This window comes from Drosophila rhopaloa, unplaced genomic scaffold (genome assembly GCF_018152115.1).
Source record: "Drosophila rhopaloa isolate 14029-0021.01 unplaced genomic scaffold, ASM1815211v1 contig_3, whole genome shotgun sequence".
Lineage (NCBI taxonomy): Eukaryota > Metazoa > Arthropoda > Insecta > Diptera > Drosophilidae > Drosophila > Drosophila rhopaloa.
Window position 1 is genome coordinate 25,208,161 of NW_025335123.1, and position 20,995 is coordinate 25,229,155.

Sequence of the window (20,995 nt, forward strand, 5' to 3'; positions counted from 1 at the left end):
TTGGTAGGTAAGGTAAATTAGAAAATTTCGCATGGTATTAAGATCTAACCGTTTTTGTTTTCCAGGTGGCACCCTTGGCCGTCAGTGGGTTAACCACAGCGCCAATTAAAGGCTTGTGTTTATGCATATCTCGACGGCCCCATATCCGCCAGCTGTGCCTGTCCAGCGAGCAGTCGGGAAATCCGAGAGCCACACCAGACTATAATTAGCAGTCACTCCGAGAAAGGCGAGGAAACTCGCACGATCGGAGAGTTTCCGCTGCGGCGGCGGTCAGTTGCGTTTCGGTAATCGGCGGAATCGAGAGAGAGAGTTGCCCTTACAGCAGTCGCTATGTCCCAGTGTCCGCCTGTTCCGGAGGAGGAGCCGCGTTCCTCGCGGCAGATGACCATCAGTGCCTCCACGCAGGAGTTGGCCGAGCTGATAGACCAGCACCTGGGCGAGCTGCGACCCAAGGAGCCCTCCTGGCGGGTGGCCGACTCCCCCATTTCCGGCAGGGGCATTTTCGCGACCCGGGAAATAGCCCCCGGCGAGGAGCTCTTCCGCGAGCACACCCTGCTGGTGGGTCCGACGGCCCATCGGTCCACGAACCTGCGCACCTGCACCCTCTGCTACCGCCTCATTCCGGGCTCCACGGACCCGGAGGCCCTCTGTCCGGCGGGCTGTGGCCTGCCGGTCTGCCCCGACTGCCGGCAATCCCCGCGCCACGAGCTCGAGTGCAAGCTCTTCCGCAAGTGGCGACCCTTGGAGAGCCAGAGGATCGAACCGCGCGCCTTGAGGATTCTCAGCGTGGTGCGGTGCTTCTTCCTGGACGAGGCCGGCAGGAAGCTGCTGTATGCCATGCAGGCCAACATGGATCGGTACTACATGCAGGAGGTGCAGCGGGCCGCCGACTGCTTCGAGCACTTCCCGCGGGAGCAGGACATGCTGGACTACTTCTACCGCACCATCTGCGCCTTCAACACGAACGCCTTCGAGAGCCGCAGCAGCGTGGATGGGCACGAGGTGCTGGTGCGGGCCCTCTTCCCGCTGGCCGGCATCCTGAACCACCAGTGCACCCCGAATGCGGCGCACCACTTCGAGAACGGGGAGACCATCGTGGTGTGCGCCACCGAACGGATTCCGGCTGGCGCCGAGGTCACCATGTCCTACGCCAAGCTCCTCTGGTCCACGCTGGCCAGGAAGATCTTCCTCGGGATGACCAAGCACTTCATCTGCAAGTGCGTTCGCTGCCAGGATCCCACGGTGAGTTGGCTCACTTTCTGATTTGCCTGATTATATCTGATTCGGATGGGAAACTGCATCCCAAATGGGAGCGTGAGTGTCGCAATCGCTGAGAAGTGCCTCAAAATAGCTCAATCGCTTGGGCCGTAAAAATGTCATCACAGGGGCGCACGCATGGGGGTTTATTGTGGCCCAGTAAGTGGAGTTTTTCAGCAGCAACAAATGATCTGGGAAATTACAGAAATAGGTAATGCTGCTGAAAAGAAACCCCCTGGAATTAATGGCTGCCAATTAGTCAAGATTGAGACACGGCAGCTGGCCGAATGTGTGAGCAGTTTATTGCCTGAAGAAATCAAGAGGGATCGCCAGATGATCCTCAAACAGGCCTGCTGTGAGTAGTATCTTTTGTAAAGTTGCCCACAAACTCCTTTTTTTCTCAAGAAAAGCTCACAGAAGAGTAATCGGGATAATTAGTTCCTGGAGTAAACTCAAATGAATGCATGTCACTACACACAGTTTATTTATAACGAAACATTTTAAAAGGTTGCCAGTTTCCCAAATTGCAACAACCATCTGAACATTCTGGCCATAATAAAGAAGCCTTTAAATTTTATAGCAGATCAAATATATTTCAAGTAGTATGCTCCAGCTATTTTAAGTGCATGTGAGCACAACACCACATTCCATTACCCATTTATTCGAATTCGGGCGCTGTCAAAGATCGCATATCACGTCAAAACAGCCTTCTACCACATTCCCCTTCCTTTCAATGCCCCTTTGACCCAGCCGCACGTCAATCCAAATCCAAATCCCCATTTTATTTTTTCCTCTTTGCATTCCCTCGCTTTGTGCGCCTTTAAATATAAAATTTGCACACAAATTCTATAGAACTAAAACGGAAGACCCAGAAAACGGCCGACAATGAAAAACAATTTCAAATTTGTCGAGTATTTCGGTGCACATCTCTCGCCTATCCATTTATAAGCTCTGATCGGCCAAATAGAATAGATTTTGTAAACAGTCGTTCTTTTGGCTGTGCGTCTTATTTTTGCAAACTAGTCCCGCAGTTTTAAAGCTATTTGATTAACACTTTGCAAAAAGACTCCTTTTTGTTGCAGGTATAACTTAAAACAATGCGGTCAATAAGGGAAATAAAATAAAATACTGTTCTAGCTTTATAAAAATTGGCTGCCATAACAATGATCGAAAAATATTTAAAAATCTGTATTTTAATCTTGGTTTGTAACAAGATTGTTTTAACAATCATTGCACAAAAGTGACCTAAAACCTGCACTTCTTAGCCCATAACTTTTGTTACGGACATTCGATTTCAAAGTGGCATACTTTAAAATGTTTGTGGTTTCATTCTCTAAAAAACTGTGTTTCCAGTTTTTTTTTTGTTTTTGGGTCGAATTTTCATCATTTTAAGCAATGTAACCCCTTTCCAAATTTTCGAAAAATGGGCTTGCAGAAAAGTGACCTAAAACATGCACTTCTTAGCCCATAACTTTTGTTACGGACATTCGATTTCAAAGTGGCATTCTTTAAAATGCTTGTGGTTTATTTCTCTAAAAAACTGTGTTCCCAGTTTTTTATTTTGTTTTTGGGTCGAATTTTCATCATTTTAAGCAATGTAACCCCTTTCCAAATTTTCGAAAAATGGGCTTGCAGAAAAGTGACCTAAAACATGCACTTCTTAGCCCATAACTTTTGTTACGGACATTCGATTTCAAAGTGGCATACTTTAAAATGATTGTGGTTTCATTCTCTAAAGAACAGTGTTTCCAGTTTTTTTTTTGTTTTTGGGTCGAATTTTCATCGTTTTAAGCAATGTAACCCCTTTCCAAATTTTCGAAAAATGGGCTTGCAGAAAAGTGACCTAAAACATGCACTTCTTAGCCCATAACTTTTGTTACGGACATTCGATTTCAAAGTGGCATACTTTAAAATGATTGTGGTTTCATTCTCTAAAAAACTGTGTTTCCAGTTTTTTTGTTTTTGGGTCGAATTTTCATCATTTTAAGCAATGTAACCCCTTTCCAAATTTTCGAAAAATGAGCTTGCAGAAAAGTGACCTAAAACCTGCACTTCTTAGCCCATAACTTTTGTTACGGACATTCGATTTCAAAGTGGCATACTTTAAAATGATTGTGGTTTCATTCTCTAAAAAACTGTGTTTCCAGTTTTTTTTGTTTTTGGGTCGAATTTTCATCATTTTAAGCAATGTAACCCCTTTCCAAATTTTCGAAAAATGGGCTTGCAGAAAAGTGACCTAAAACATGCACTTCTTAGCCCATAACTTTTGTTACGGACATTCGATTTCAAAGTGGCATACTTTAAAATGATTGTGGTTTAATTCTCTAAAAACTGTGTTTCCAGTTTTTTTGTTTTTTGGGTCGAATTTTCATCATTTTAAGCAATGTAACCCCTTTCCAAATTTTCGAAAAATGAGCTTGCAGAAAAGTGACCTAAAACCTGCACTTCTTAGCCCATAACTTTTGTTACGGACATTCGATTTCAAAGTGGCATACTTTAAAATGATTGTGGTTTCATTCTCTAAAAAACTGTGTTTCCAGTTTTTTTTGTTTTTGGGTCGAATTTTCATCATTTTAAGCAATGTAACCCCTTTCCAAATTTTCGAAAAATGGGCTTGCAGAAAAGTGACCTAAAACATGCACTTCTTAGCCCATAACCTTTGTTACGGACGTTCGATTTCAAAGTCGCATACTTTAAAATGCTTGTGGTTTCATTCTCTAAAAAACTGTGTTTCCAGTTTTTTTTTTGTTTTTGGGTCGAATTTTCATCATTTTAAGCAATGACCTAAAACATGCACTTCTTAGCCCATAACTTTTGTTACGGACATTCGATTTCAAAGTGGCATACTTTAAAATGATTGTGGTTTCATTCTCTAAAAAACTGTGTTTCCAGTTTTTTTTTTGTTTTTGGGTCGAATTTTCATCATTTTAAGCAATGTAACCCCTTTCCAAATTTTCGAAAAATGGGCTTGCAGAAAAGTGACCTAAAACCAGCACTTTTTAGCCCATAACTTTTGTTACGGACATTCGATTTCAAAGTGGCATACTTTAAAATGATTGTGGTTTCATTCTCTAAAGAACAGTGTTTCCAGTTTTTTTTTTGTTTTTGGGTCGAATTTTCATCGTTTTAAGCAATGTAACCCCTTTCCAAATTTTCGAAAAATGGGCTTGCAGAAAAGTGACCTAAAACCAGCACTTTTTAGCCCATAACTTTTGTTACGGACATTCGATTTCAAAGTGGCATACTTTAAAATGATTGTGGTTTCATTCTCTAAAGAACAGTGTTTCCAGTTTTTTTTTTGTTTTTGGGTCGAATTTTCATCGTTTTAAGCAATGTAACCCCTTTCCAAATTTTCGAAAAATGGGCTTGCAGAAAAGTGACCTAAAACATGCACTTCTTAGCCCATAACTTTTGTTACGGACATTCGATTTCAAAGTGGCATACTTTAAAATGATTGTGGTTTCATTCTCTAAAAAACTGTGTTTCCAGTTTTTTTGTTTTGTTTTTGGGTTCGAATTTTCATCATTTTAAGCAATGTAACCCCTTTCCAAATTTTCGAAAAATGGGCTTGCAGAAAAGTGACCTAAAACCTGCACTTCTTAGCCCATAACTTTTGTTACGGACATCCGATTTCAAAGTGGCATACTTTAAAATGATTGTGGTTTCATTCTCTAAAAACTGTGTTTCCAGTTTTTTTTGTTTTTGGGTCGAATTTTCATCATTTTAAGCAATGTAACCCCTTTCCAAATTTTCGAAAAATGGGCTTGCAGAAAAGTGACCTAAAACCTGCACTTCTTAGCCCATAACTTTTGTTACGGACATTCGATTTCAAAGTGGCATACTTTAAAATGATTGTGGTTTCATTCTCTAAAAAACTGTGTTTCCAGTTTTTTTTGTTTTTGGGTCGAATTTTCATCATTTTAAGCAATGTAACCCCTCTCCAAATTTTCGAAAAATGAGCTTGCAGAAAAGTGACCTAAAACCTGCACTTCTTAGCCCATAACTTTTGTTACGGACATTCGATTTCAAAGTGGCATACTTTAAAATGATTGTGGTTTCATTCTCTAAAAAACTGTGTTTCCAGTTTTTTTGTTTTTGGGTCGAATTTTCATCATTTTAAGCAATGTAACCCCTTTCCAAATTTTCGAAAAATGGGCTTGCAGAAAAGTGACCTAAAACATGCACTTCTTAGCTCATAACTTTTGTTACGGACATTCGATTTCAAAGTGGCATACTTTAAAATGATTGTGGTTTCATTCTCTAAAAAACTGTGTTTCCAGTTTTTTTTTTGTTTTTGGGTCGAATTTTCATCATTTTAAGCAATGTAACCCCTTTCCAAATTTTCGAAAAATGGGCTTGCAGAAAAGTGACCTAAAACATGCACTTCTTAGCCCATAACTTTTGTTACGGACATTCGATTTCAAAGTGGCATACTTTAAAATGCTTGTGGTTTCATTCTCTAAAAAACTGTGTTTCCAGTTTTTTTGTTTTGTTTTTGGGTTCGAATTTTCATCATTTTAAGCAATGTAACCCCTTTCCAAATTTTCGAAAAATGGGCTTGCAGAAAAGTGACCTAAAACCTGCACTTCTTAGCCCATAACTTTTGTTACGGACATCCGATTTCAAAGTGGCATACTTTAAAATGATTGTGGTTTCATTCTCTAAAAAACTGTGTTTCCAGTTTTTTTTGTTTTTGGGTCGAATTTTCATCATTTTAAGCAATGTAACCCCTTTCCAAATTTTCGAAAAATGGGCTTGCAGAAAAGTGACCTAAAACCTGCACTTCTTAGCCCATAACTTTTGTTACGGACATTCGATTTCAAAGTGGCATACTTTAAAATGATTGTGGTTTCATTCTCTAAAAAACTGTGTTTCCAGTTTTTTTTGTTTTTGGGTCGAATTTTCATCATTTTAAGCAATGTAACCCCTTTCCAAATTTTCGAAAAATGGGCTTGCAGAAAAGTGACCTAAAACCTGCACTTCTTAGCCCATAACTTTTGTTACGGACATTCGATTTCAAAGTGGCATACTTTAAAATGATTGTGGTTTCATTCTCTAAAAAACTGTGTTTCCAGTTTTTTTTGTTTTTGGGTCGAATTTTCATCATTTTAAGCAATGTAACCCCTTTCCAAATTTTCGAAAAATGAGCTTGCAGAAAAGTGACCTAAAACCTGCACTTCTTAGCCCATAACTTTTGTTACGGACATTCGATTTCAAAGTGGCATACTTTAAAATGATTGTGGTTTCATTCTCTAAAAAACTGTGTTTCCAGTTTTTTTTGTTTTTGGGTCGAATTTTCATCATTTTAAGCAATGTAACCCCTTTCCAAATTTTCGAAAAATGGGCTTGCAGAAAAGTGACCTAAAACATGCACTTCTTAGCCCATAACTTTTGTTACGGACATTCGATTTCAAAGTGGCATACTTTAAAATGATTGTGGTTTCATTCTCTAAAAAACTGTGTTTCCAGTTTTTTTTGTTTTTGGGTCGAATTTTCATCATTTTAAGCAATGTTACCCCTTTCCAAATTTTCGAAAAATGAGCTTGCAGAAAAGTGACCTAAAACCTGCACTTCTTAGCCCATAACTTTTGTTACGGACATTCGATTTCAAAGTGGCATACTTTAAAATGATTGTGGTTTCATTCTCTAAAAAACTGTGTTTCCAGTTTTTTTTGTTTTTGGGTCGAATTTTCATCATTTTAAGCAATGTAACCCCTTTCCAAATTTTCGAAAAATGGGCTTGCAGAAAAGTGACCTAAAACATGCACTTCTTAGCCCATAACCTTTGTTACGGACGTTCGATTTCAAAGTGGCATACTTTAAAATGCTTGTGGTTTCATTCTCTAAAAAACTGTGTTTCCAGTTTTTTTTTTGTTTTTGGGTCGAATTTTCATCATTTTAAGCAGTGTAACCCCTTTCCAAATTTTCGAAAAATGGGCTTGCAGAAAAGTGACCTAAAACATGCACTTCTTAGCCCATAACTTTTGTTACGGACATTCGATTTCAAAGTGGCATACTTTAAAATGATTGTGGTTTCATTCTCTAAAAACTGTGTTTCCAGTTTTTTTTTTGTTTTTGGGTCGAATTTTCATCATTTTAAGCAATGTAACCCCTTTCCAAATTTTCGAAAAATGGGCTTGCAGAAAAGTGACCTAAAACATGCACTTCTTAGCCCATAACTTTTGTTACGGACATCCGATTTCAAAGTGGCATACTTTAAAATGATTGTGGTTTCATTCTCTAAAAAACTGTGTTTCCAGTTTTTTTTTGTTTTTGGGTCGAATTTTCATCATTTTAAGCAATGTAACCCCTTTCCAAATTTTCGAAAAATGGGCTTGCAGAAAAGTGACCTAAAACCTGCACTTCTTAGCCCATAACTTTTGTTACGGACATTCGATTTCAAAGTGGCATACTTTAAAATGCTTGTGGTTTCATTCTCTAAAAAACTGTGTTTCCAGTTTTTTTTTTGTTTTTGGGTCGAATTTTCATCATTTTAAGCAATGTAACCCCTTTCCAAATTTTCGAAAAATGGGCTTGCAGAAAAGTGACCTAAAACATGCACTTCTTAGCCCATAACTTTTGTTACGGACATTCGATTTCAAAGTGGCATACTTTAAAATGATTGTGGTTTCATTCTCTAAATAACTGTGTTTCCAGTTTTTTTTTTGTTTTTGGGTCGAATTTTCATCATTTTAAGCAATGTAACCCCTTTCCAAATTTTCGAAAAATTGGCTTGCAGAAAAGTGACCTAAAACCTGCACTTTTTAGCCCATAACTTTTGTTACGGACATTCGATTTCAAAGTGGCATACTTTAAAATGATTGTGGTTTCATTCTCTAAAAAACTGTGTTTCCAGTTTTTTTTGTTTTTGGGTCGAATTTTCATCATTTTAAGCAATGTAACCCCTTTCCAAATTTTCGAAAAATGGGCTTGCAGAAAAGTGACCTAAAACCTGCACTTCTTAGCCCATAACTTTTGTTACGGACATTCGATTTCAAAGTGGCATACTTTAAAATGATTGTGGTTTCATTCTCTAAAAAACTGTGTTTCCAGTTTTTTTTGTTTTTGGGTCGAATTTTCATCATTTTAAGCAATGTAACCCCTTTCCAAATTTTAGAAAAATGGGCTTGCAGAAAAGTGACCTAAAACCTGCACTTCTTAGCCCATAACTTTTGTTACGGACATTCGATTTCAAAGTGGCATACTTTAAAATGATTGTGGTTTCATTCTCTAAAAAACTGTGTTTCCAGTTTTTTTTTGTTTTTGGGTCGAATTTTCATCATTTTAAGCAATGTAACCCCTTTCCAAATTTTAGAAAAATGGGCTTGCAGAAAAGTGACCTAAAACCTGCACTTCTTAGCCCATAACTTTTGTTACGGACATCCGATTTCCCATGGATAATTGTGCCGTGCTGAAGTGCCGAGATCGAGGTAAATTAAAAGCTTAAACTTATTGTTTAAATTAATTAAGATAGATTGTACTGGATAAGATTATTCTAAGTATTAATATACAGTTACGATAAGATTATCTTAAGTTTTTTTTGTATACGCACATAAGATTAAATTTAAGTTATGTTATGTTGATTTTAATAAAAAATAAGATCTAGCCAAAATGGAATTTTCTTTATTATTGGGATTGTGTTTTAGGGCATTTAGCTGGGAGAATAATGTTTATCCACAAAACATGTTTTTAAATAAATCATAAATAATAGTCCCCACCCCCAGTAAAAGGCTTGCATATTTACTGTTTATAAAATAATTTTTATTTATATTAGAAACATTACATTGATGAATCTGTAGAATCAGGATCGGTGTTGTCGAGGGAGTTTTCGTGAATAATTGTGCCGGATTTGTGTGTTGTTTTCGAGGTTTTCCAGTATTCAGTAGTCGTCGTATCCTTGATTTCCACTGCACCAACAAACAGTTGTACAAGTCGTACAAGTTCTCAATGGTTAACAAAATAAAATAAATCGTATTACCCTATAACTTAAGCTAAACTATGTACATACCTATTCAGTTTATACAAAATTAAATAACTAAGTTATTATAGTTAGCATAAGATAACGCTAAGTCTTTTAAATATTACTACTACTTACAAATAATACTTTATTTACTTATTATAAACGTATTTAAAAAAAAAAAAAATTATAAATAATAAAGTTTGGTTTTTTTATTGGGACTGTATTTCAGGGGTTTCAGAAACAAAAAAGAAAGCAATGTAATTAATTCGATTTCTAATGAAGCTAGGTCCATTTTCGTTGCACCTTTTTTGCGACACAATCTTTTGACTAAAATTATACCCTCTGCAAGAAAATTTAACCACAATCATTTTAAAGTATGCCACTTTGAAATCGGATGTCCGTAACAAAAGTTATGGGCTAAGAAGTGCATGTTTTAGGTCACTTTTACATTGCTTAAAATGATGAAAATTCGACCCAAAAACAAAAAAAAACTGGAAACACAGTTATTTAGAGAATGAAACCACAATCATTTTAAAGTATGCCACTTTGAAATCGGATGTCCGTAACAAAAGTTATGAGCTAAAAAGTGCATGTTTTAGGTCACTTTTCTGCAAGCCCATTTTTCGAAAATTTGGAAAGGGGTTACATTGCTTAAAATGATGAAAATTCGACCCAAAAACAAAAAAAAAACTGGAAACACAGTTTTTTAGAGAATGAAACCACAATCATTTTAAAGTATGCCACTTTGAAATCGAATGTCCGTAACAAAAGTTATGGGCTAAGAAGTGCATGTTTTAGGTCACTTTTCTGCAAGCCCATTTTTCGAAAATTTGGAAAGGGGTTACATTGCTTAAAATGATGAAAATTCGACCCAAAAACAAAAAAAAAACTGGAAACACAGTTTTTTAGAGAATGAAACCACAATCATTTTAAAGTATGCCACTTTGAAATCGAATGTCCGTAACAAAAGTTATGAGCTAAAAAGTGCAGGTTTTAGGTCACTTTTCTGCAAGCCCATTTTTCGAAAATTTGGAAAGGGGTTACATTGCTTAAAATGATGAAAATTCGACCCAAAAAAAAAAAAAAAACTGGAAACACAGTTATTTAGAGAATGAAACCACAATCATTTTAAAGTATGCCACTTTGAAATCGGATGTCCGTAACAAAAGTTATGGGCTAAGAAGTGCATGTTTTAGGTCACTTTTCTGCAAGCCCATTTTTCGAAAATTTGGAAAGGGGTTACATTGCTTAAAATGATGAAAATTCGACCCAAAAACAAAAAAAAACTGGAAACACAGTTTTTTAGAGAATGAAACCACAATCATTTTAAAGTATGCCACTTTGAAATCGAATGTCCGTAACAAAAGTTATGGGCTAAGAAGTGCATGTTTTAGGTCACTTTTCTGCAAGCCCATTTTTCGAAAATTTGGAAAGGGGTTACATTGCTTAAAATGATGAAAATTCGACCCAAAAACAAAAAAAAAAACTGGAAACACAGTTTTTTAGAGAATGAAACCACAATCATTTTAAAGTATGCCACTTTGAAATCGAATGTCCGTAACAAAAGTTATGGGCTAAGAAGTGCATGTTTTAGGTCACTTTTCTGCAAGCCCATTTTTCGAAAATTTGGAAAGGGGTTACATTGCTTAAAATGATGAAAATTCGACCCAAAAACAAAAAAAAACTGGAAACACAGTTATTTAGAGAATGAAACCACAATCATTTTAAAGTATGCCACTTTGAAATCGAATGTCCGTAACAAAAGTTATGGGCTAAGAAGTGCATGTCTTAGGTCACTTTTCTGCAAGCCCATTTTTCGAAAATTTGGAAAGGGGTTACATTGCTTAAAATGATGAAAATTCGACCCAAAACAAAACAAAAAACTGGAAACACAGTTTTTTAGAGACTGAAACCACAATCATTTTAAAGTATGCCACTTTGAAATCGAATATCCGTAACAAAAGTTATAAGCTAAGAAGTGCATGTTTTAGGTCACTTTTCTGCAAGCCCATTTTTCGAAAATTTGGAAAGGGGTTACATTGCTTAAAATGATGAAAATTCGACCCAAAAAAAAAAAAAACTGGAAACACAGTTTTTTAGAGAATGAAACCACAATCATTTTAAAGTATGCCACTTTGAAATCGAATGTCCGTAACAAAAGTTATGGGCTAAGAAGTGCATGTCTTAGGTCACTTTTCTGCAAGCCCATTTTTCGAAAATTTGGAAAGGGGTTACATTGCTTAAAATGATGAAAATTCGACCCAAAACAAAACAAAAAACTGGAAACACAGTTTTTTAGAGACTGAAACCACAATCATTTTAAAGTATGCCACTTTGAAATCGAATATCCGTAACAAAAGTTATAAGCTAAGAAGTGCATGTTTTAGGTCACTTTTCTGCAAGCCCATTTTTCGAAAATTTGGAAAGGGGTTACATTGCTTAAAATGATGAAAATTCGACCCAAAAACAAAAAAAAAACTGGAAACACAGTTTTTTAGAGAATGAAACCACAATCATTTTAAAGTATGCCACTTTGAAATCGAATGTCCGTAACAAAAGTTATGGGCTAAGAAGTGCATGTTTTAGGTCACTTTTCTGCAAGCCCATTTTTCGAAAATTTGGAAAGGGGTTACATTGCTTAAAATGATGAAAATTCGACCCAAAAAAAAAAAAAAACTGGAAACACAGTTTTTAGAGAATGAAACCACAATCATTTTAAAGTATGCCACTTTGAAATCGAATGTCCGTAACAAAAGTTATGGGCTAAGAAGTGCATGTTTTAGGTCACTTTTCTGTAAGCCCATTTTTCGAAAATTTGGAAAGGGGTTACATTGCTTAAAATGATGAAAATTCGACCCAAAAACAAAACAAAAAAACTGGAAACACAGTTTTTTAGAGAATGAAACCACAATCATTTTAAAGTATGCCACTTTGAAATCGAATGTCCGTAACAAAAGTTATGGGCTAAGAAGTGCATGTTTTAGGTCACTTTTCTGCAAGCCCATTTTTCGAAAATTTGGAAAGGGGTTACATTGCTTAAAATGATGAAAATTCGACCCAAAAACAAAAAAAAAACTGGAAACACAGTTTTTAGAGAATGAAACCACAATCATTTTAAAGTATGCCACTTTGAAATCGAATGTCCGTAACAAAAGTTATGGGCTAAGAAGTGCATGTCTTAGGTCACTTTTCTGCAAGCCCATTTTTCGAAAATTTGGAAAGGGGTTACATTGCTTAAAATGATGAAAATTCGACCCAAAAAAAAAAAAAACTGGAAACACAGTTTTTTAGAGAATGAAACCACAATCATTTTAAAGTATGCCACTTTGAAATCGAATGTCCGTAACAAAAGTTATGGGCTAAGAAGTGCATGTCTTAGGTCACTTTTCTGCAAGCCCATTTTTCGAAAATTTGGAAAGGGGTTACATTGCTTAAAATGATGAAAATTCGACCCAAAACAAAACAAAAAACTGGAAACACAGTTTTTTAGAGACTGAAACCACAATCATTTTAAAGTATGCCACTTTGAAATCGAATATCCGTAACAAAAGTTATGGGCTAAGAAGTGCATGTTTTAGGTCACTTTTCTGCAAGCCCATTTTTCGAAAATTTGGAAAGGGGTTACATTGCTTAAAATGATGAAAATTCGACCCAAAAACAAAAAAAAACTGGAAACACAGTTTTTTAGAGAATGAAACCACAATCATTTTAAAGTATGCCACTTTGAAATCGAATGTCCGTAACAAAAGTTATGGGCTAAGAAGTGCATGTTTTAGGTCACTTTTCTGCAAGCCCATTTTTCGAAAATTTGGAAAGGGGTTACATTGCTTAAAATGATGAAAATTCGACCCAAAAACAAAAAAAAAACTGGAAACACAGTTTTTAGAGAATGAAACCACAATCATTTTAAAGTATGCCACTTTGAAATCGGATGTCCGTAACAAAAGTTATGGGCTAAGAAGTGCATGTTTTAGGTCACTTTTCTGCAAGCCCATTTTTCGAAAATTTGGAAAGGGGTTACATTGCTTAAAATGATGAAAATTCGACCCAAAAACAAAAAAAAACTGGAAACACAGTTTTTTAGAGAATGAAACCACAATCATTTTAAAGTATGCCACTTTGAAATCGAATGTCCGTAACAAAAGTTATGGGCTAAGAAGTGCATGTTTTAGGTCACTTTTCTGCAAGCCCATTTTTCGAAAATTTGGAAAGGGGTTACATTGCTTAAAATGATGAAAATTCGACCCAAAAACAAAAAAAAAACTGGAAACACAGTTTTTTAGAGAATGAAACCACAATCATTTTAAAGTATGCCACTTTGAAATCGAATGTCCGTAACAAAAGTTATGGGCTAAGAAGTGCATGTTTTAGGTCACTTTTCTGCAAGCCCATTTTTCGAAAATTTGGAAAGGGGTTACATTGCTTAAAATGATGAAAATTCGACCCAAAAACAAAAAAAAAACTGGAAACACAGTTTTTTAGAGAATGAAACCACAATCATTTTAAAGTATGCCACTTTGAAATCGAATGTCCGTAACAAAAGTTATGGGCTAAGAAGTGCATGTTTTAGGTCACTTTTCTGCAAGCCCATTTTTCGAAAATTTGGAAAGGGGTTACATTGCTTAAAATGATGAAAATTCGACCCAAAAACAAAAAAAAACTGGAAACAGTTTTTTAGAGAATGAAACCACAATCATTTTAAAGTATGCCACTTTGAAATCGAATGTCCGTAACAAAAGTTATGGGCTAAGAAGTGCATGTTTTAGGTCACTTTTCTGCAAGCCCATTTTTCGAAAATTTGGAAAGAAGTTACATTGCTTAAAATGATGAAAATTCGACCCAAAAACAAAAAAAAAACTGGAAACACAGTTTTTTAGAGAATGAAACCACAATCATTTTAAAGTATGCCACTTTGAAATCGAATGTCCGTAACAAAAGTTATGGGCTAAGAAGTGCATGTCTTAGGTCACTTTTCTGCAAGCCCATTTTTCGAAAATTTGGAAAGGGGTTACATTGCTTAAAATGATGAAAATTCGACCCAAAAACAAAAAAAAAACTGGAAACACAGTTTTTAGAGAATGAAAACACAATCATTTTAAAGTATGCCACTTTGAAATCGAATGTCCGTAACAAAAGTTATGGGCTAAGAAGTGCATGTTTTAGGTCACTTTTCTGCAAGCCCATTTTTCGAAAATTTGGAAAGGGGTTACATTGCTTAAAATGATGAAAATTCGACCCAAAAACAAAAAAAAAACTGGAAACACAGTTTTTTAGAGAATGAAACCACAATCATTTTAAAGTATGCCACTTTGAAATCGAATGTCCGTAACAAAAGTTATGGGCTAAGAAGTGCATGTTTTAGGTCACTTTTCTGCAAGCCCATTTTTCGAAAATTTGGAAAGGGGTTACATTGCTTAAAATGATGAAAATTCGACCCAAAAACAAAAAAAAAACTGGAAACACAGTTTTTAGAGAATGAAACCACAATTATTTTAAAGTATGCCACTTTGAAATCGAATGTCCGTAACAAAAGTTATGGGCTAAGAAGTGCATGTTTTAGGTCACTTTTCTGCAAGCCCATTTTTCGAAAATTTGGAAAGGGGTTACATTGCTTGCAAATGATGAAAATTCGACCCAAAAACAAAAAAAAAACTGGAAACACAGCTTTTTAGAGAATGAAACCACAATCATTTTAAAGTATGCTACTTTGAAATCGGATGTCCGTAACAAAAGTTATGGGCTAAGAAGTGCATGTTTTAGGTCACTTTTCTGCAAGCCCATTTTTCGAAAATTTGGAAAGGGGTTACATTGCTTAAAATGATGAAAATTCGACGCAAAAACAAAAACAAAACTGGAAACATAGTTTTTTAGAGAATGAAACCACAATCATTTTAAAGTATGCCACTTTGAAATTGGATATATGTAAGAAAAGTTATGTGTTTAGAAGTGCAGGTTTTTATTTCATTTGGAAATGTCTAAAAAATCACTCCAACATTACAAACCAAGATTTAAACACTGATTTTTAGAGGTTTTAACGACAATCATTTAGAAGTATGCCACTTTAAAATCGGATGATTGTAAGAGTTTTGTCGGCAAATTTTTTTTTTTTAATTTGGAATTGTCGAAAAAGTTGAACACAATTTTCAAATTGTTAGCTGGGGATACCAATCGATTGGATTGGGGCCTATTGGCCTGAATCCTGAAAGTGAAAATAGATTTTAAGTGGAAAACTAAATAGTTGCTTCATTGTGCGTGGAAAAACGCGAGAGTCGCCTAAGTTTGCAACTGATTTACGTATGTCTGCAGGACTTGGGGCGTGGCAGGACGATCCCCCTCCTCGCAGGACATGTGACAATGCGTGACAGTCGCGGCATAAAGTGAACAGGTGGGGAGTGGAACACGGTTCCCCAAGCCCCAATCCAAAATCCCCACCTGGTCACGTGTCGTTGGCTGGTGTCCCTGTGCCAGTTGTCCCTGAAACACGCAACTCCTTGGTCGGCGGTGTCTTAATTTATGTCCCGGCCACACGCACTGCCACATACAGTGGAACACTGCAATTACACACTACTTCTATTCTAGGGAAACTAATAGTAAGAGTTTAACATACTCATATTACTATTTTGGGATGAACAATAATTCTGAAAAATACCATCTAGGGATATCAAATTACTGATCATCAACATTAAAATAAGGTTTTCCAAAGCTCTTTATCGGTTATATTTCAAAAGCAGCTATTGCTAAGAGTATTGATTGTTAATAAACAATCTAGAAATCAATTCTCCAGAGTGTTGTAGTTCAAAAATGTTCATCAATGTTAAAAATTGTATCCTAGAAAATGGTTGCCAAAACAAATAATTTATGGCAAGCATAAATGTTGTGTAAGACCAAAAGCTTTGCGTTTTGAAATCTCAGTTTTAGGGGACTCAAAAGGGCCTAAATATATTGCATAAATGTTTTTTGTGCAGTGTATAAGCGTGTGAGACAAACACGCCTTGTATCAGTGGCGCTGCATCTCCGCAAATAATTTTTCCAGCTGCTCAGATTGCCGCAGGGTGGCGCCGGAAGCAATCGGATGGGTATGTGGATGTGGATGGGTTGCGGGTGGTGCTGCTATGGCTTCACTTTATGGCATCCATAACCAACCGCAAGCAGGGGGATGAGAAGGAGGAGGAGGAGGGGGAGCAGGAGGTAGCCACGCCAAGGTGTTTGGCGAACAAATTGACAGCGGGAAATGCTCTTTGATGGCTGATGGCTGCATCAATGCTCTTTCTTTCCACCCGCTCTCGGTCCGCCCACCGCCCACCTCCCACCTCCCACCTCCGATACCCACCCACTGGCGAATCCAATTGAATGCAACAATAGCAACCACAGCGGCGGCAGCAACAACCGCACAACAACAACAGCTCAAGCACAAATTGAATAAGAGTCAAAAGCAAAATCCGCTTTGCGTCGTCCCAGCCAAATGTCTCTATTTCCCAGTGGCGCACTCCAAGTCGCCCGAAGTTCCCGATTTCAGAATCGTTTCGAAATTGCTAATTTCAAATAAATTCAATAATTCTGAGCTTGGTATTAGTAAAACCATGGTTGAAAGGAAGATAGAATTGTGCTTATTTTTGCGACAATTTCTTATTTGAAATACTTGTTATTATTAAATTAGGTAATATTTGTACTTAAACGAAGTCCTGTAATTTTATTTCTGATTTTAAAATGATTGTACCTCATAAAAAGCCAATCTTACTACCACTTATTTTCCAATCCTAAATTTAAAAGCATTTTATGTTCAAACAAATGTTTTTCTCCTATGCAAACATCCTATTATTCCAAAGAAGGAAATCTGTTTCTATGAATAGTAATTTCTAAAAAGCATCAAACGTTTAAATATTATTTGTTTTGGCAGTAGCACATTATTTTGTTAACTAAAGTCTCTTCATCGGGAGAAATGTCTTTTGCGATTTCGAAAATGCCTTTTTCCATTTCGAAAATGGGAACACTGCGGCGAGTGTGTGTTTTCAGTGTGCGTGTGCCTTGGACAAAATCATATTTGACTGTTGTCGTTGTCGTGGTGCCCCCCAATCCCTCTTGCACCTCCCCCTTGGCCCCCTGGCCCCCTTTCCCCCTGGCGGCTGCCTCTAATTTGTGTTTTTTTTAGTTGTGTCTAATGCTCTCCGAGGGCGTCGGCGTGTCCACGTCATAAGCGTCGCTGCTTTGGTGGGTTTGTTCCACTGTCAGCAGTCAGTTGTTGCTGCTGTTGCTGTTGTGCTGGGTGTTGCTGCTGCTGCTGTTGCTGCTGTTGCTGCTGCTGCTGCTCATGTTGCTGCTGTCGTCGCTGTCGCCACATCGCAGCTTTTGCCGCACAGACCGCTCGGCTGCGCGGAGACATCTTCACTCGCTGAGTTGCCGCGCGTCGCGTTGGTTCGCCGCAGTTCCGTCCGTCTCCCGTCCATCGCAGTCGCCATGTCCGATCCGGATGCGGATCCACCCAAGTGCCCCTCCCCCCGCAAAGGAGGAGGAGGAGGAGACACCACCCTGGCCGCCCTGGACGCCCACATGGCCCCCTGTCGCGACACGACGCCCGAGCAGCTGGCCCAGCTGATAGACGCCCATTTGGGTGACCTGCGGCAGGAGCAGCCCAACTGGACCATCAGCTCCTCCAAGGTGGCCGGGCGCGGGGTGTTCGCCACCAGGGACATCGCCGCCGGCGAGCTGATCTTCCAGGAGCGCGCCCTGGTCACGGGGCCGACGGCCAGGAAGGGGCAGCTGAGCAGCTGCATCTGCTGCCACGAGACGCTGCCGCAGAAGGGGTTCCTCTGCCGGCACCGCTGCACCCTGCCCGTGTGCGGCACCTGCGCGGACTCGGAGGAGCACCAGGCGGAGTGCGAGCACTTCCGCCGCTGGCAGCCCATGGACGTGGACGCGGAGCAGGAGCAGGTGAACCCCCTCTCGCTGAGGATCCTCACCGCGGTGCGGGTGTTCCACCTGGGCAAGGAGCAGCGCCACCTGGTGGACGCCATGCAGGCGAATGCGGAGCGGGCCTACCGGCGGGAGATCATCAAGGCGGCGCAGTGCTTCCGCAACTTCCCCACCACCGATCGGGAGTTCATGGACCAGCTATTCCGGATCGTGGGCGTGCTGAACACGAACGCCTTCGAGGCACCCTGCCGCTCCGGCGGCCACGAGACGCTCCTCCGGGGCCTCTTCCCCCTCACGGCGATCATGAACCACGAGTGCACCCCGAATGCCAGCCACTACTTCGAGAACGGACGCCTGGCGGTGGTGCGGGCGGCGCGGGACATTCCCCGGGGCGGCGAGATCACCACCACCTACACCAAGATCCTCTGGGGCAACCTCACCCGCAACATCTTCCTCAAGATGACCAAGCACTTCGCCTGCGACTGCGTCCGCTGCCACGACAACACTGTGAGTAGGCACCTCGGATGCTGGGACATAGGATTACCTATGGGATTACCTATTGGATTATCTATGGGATTACTTATGGGATTACCTATAGGATTACCTATGGGATTACCTATGGGATTATCTTTGGGGTCAAACCTACATCCTCAGTTTTCCCCTGCTTAATTGCTTTGCAAGGCTTTTCTTCACCAACTAGAAACAAAACAAACCAACAACTTATCGAAATCTACAAGAAACTTCTTTATCTTTCTACATATGCTTTCAAATACATTTTTTTTCAGTTGTACCTTCAATGACACACTTAATAATAATCCACATTTATGATCCTTAAGATCATTAATTACAAATAAACTCTTCGTTATTTTCGTATTATCATTACTTTGACCCCAATTACTAAATAATAGCTGCTTGCTAATATTTGCAGCAGAGCTTTGATGGGCTCTACATTTTGAATTCTAATTTTACTGAGTAACGATCTCAATAAATATTTTTAGTACGAGCTTTAGTTAAATATATTTATACATTTTTGCCAAAGACTTGACAAACTAAACTCGTTTGTAACCCTTTTTGCGAAAAGCTTTTATGGAGTGATAATAGCGAAGTGAAACAGATACTTTTAAAAAACTATTGATGAAATATAATAGATATTTTGCTTTTAGCTTTTCTCGTATCTTTAAGTTTGTGTTTTTTCCATTAGTATTTAGTGAAGAAGGAATTAATATTAGTTGGCCTTAAATATAGAAAGAGATATGATATCTCTTCTAATAGAATTTTCCTTCCATTGGGGGAAAGTAAATCCCAAATTGTTGTCTAACTATGGGCATGTGTATACTCCTCACCTTAAAGAAAAAATAACCGTGAGAGCCTCGCAATCTGTCGGCCCCAAAACAAGAAGCAATTATTGAAATTTGAAAAGCATTTCACTTGAATTTCAACGAAATTTCTTGGCCAACGTCGATGTCAACGACGCTCTGAAACGGCGGGTGTGTAGAGGTATATATGTATACGATCCACATATCCGGCCATATCTATTTATGTGGCGCTCTTCGGTCGCTCTGGGATGAGTTGAATAATGGCCTCTGGCCACCTGACACAAATGCGTTCCCTAATTAAATTAGTTCTATGATTTGCATCAACCAGGGGGCCAGGGGCGCACCCAAAGGGGAGGCCTAAAGGGGGGGCTAAAATATGGTACTCTTCCAGCTCTTAATGTGGTTATAGGGGTTCTCTGGTGGATTATGGAAAATGTTTGAGCCACGTCCTATTAAAGGGACACTTATTTGGAAAAGTAATAAACGCACTACAATGTCTATCAATTACATACCCTTTGTTGCAGTAAAACAATACTATTTTTACTTCAAGAATTTCTGCTCTATATTTCCCTCTCCTATTTGCCATAAAAAAGCACTTTAAAGGTATTTATAGTTCGCCGTTCCTTTCACTTTCAATTGTGAGGGGAGCAAAGTTTTCGGGTTCTACTAACAAACCCCCCCCTCCCAAAACTTCCATGAGCATGACACACCGAATGCTAATTTCGATTTCGATTCCTATTCCGATTTCGTTTTCGATTTTAAGTGGAATGAACTGAACGCCGTGAACTGACAGAGGCGGACATTGAATCCGCGATATTTTCGAGCCCGCAATTCTCCAAAGTCCAGATTTCAGATTCCACATTCCAGATTCCACATTCCACTTCCACCCACTGATCCATTGTGTCTTTGCAGGAGAACGGAACCTACCTGTCGGCGCTCTTCTGCCGGGAACAGGGCTGCCGTGGCCTGGTGATTCCCGTCCAGACCCGAACCCTGCAGCCCGACTGGAGGTGCATCACCTGCGAGAACGTGTTCCCGCACGCGAAGATGGCCAAGTACCAGGACTTCGCACTGAACACCATCAACAACCGGATCAACTCGTGCAGCGTCCAGGACATGATCCACTTCATCAACGAGCTGTGTCCGCGCTTCTGCCCCTCCTCCAACTACGTGCTCATCGAGGCCAAGTTGAACGTCATCTGGCGGATGACGCGGTTCGATCGCGAGGAGTACACGCCGGAGGAGATGGGCCACATGGACCGCTACCGCGAGGAGGTCCTGGCCATTCTCCACAAGCTGGGCGCCGGGGAGTGCACCCTGAAGAAGCTGATCACCGGGGAGATTCAGTGAGATCGATATGGAGATCTCCTCCTGAAATTGTGAATAACCTTCTTTTTTTTTTGTGTGTATGAATGACTGAGTGTATTTTTGTGACGGAATGCGTGCTTTTTGGGGCACCTTTGCTGACCCCCTGTTGCTATTTTATTCGTAATCACTTAAGGAAACCAATAAACACCGAACTATGTCTCTTTATCTAGGCAGTATTTGGAAT

The 20,995-nt window shown here is 39.0% G+C and overlaps 1 protein-coding gene across 1 annotated transcript; it reads left to right on the forward strand.

Annotated features, from left to right (window-relative positions):
• The first annotated feature begins 289 nt into the window (after positions 1 to 289).
• On the forward strand, positions 290 to 20,976 carry LOC108046944 (SET domain-containing protein SmydA-8). Its single transcript, XM_017126926.2, has 2 exons — positions 290 to 1,242; positions 20,356 to 20,976. Exons 1-2 carry the CDS (start codon positions 331 to 333, stop codon positions 20,791 to 20,793), a joined length of 1,350 nt encoding a protein of 449 aa, XP_016982415.1. The 5' UTR covers positions 290 to 330; the 3' UTR covers positions 20,794 to 20,976.
• Positions 20,977 to 20,995: the final 19 nt, after the last annotated feature.

Coding starts and splice junctions, on each gene's coding strand:
- LOC108046944 (XM_017126926.2), top strand. CDS start 331: ATGTCCCAGTGTCCGCCTGTTCCGGAGGAGGAGCCGCGTTCCTCGCGG. Junction 1,243..20,355: donor TTCGCTGCCAGGATCCCACG/GTGAGTTGGCTC, acceptor GTGTCTTTGCAG/GAGAACGGAACCTACCTGTC.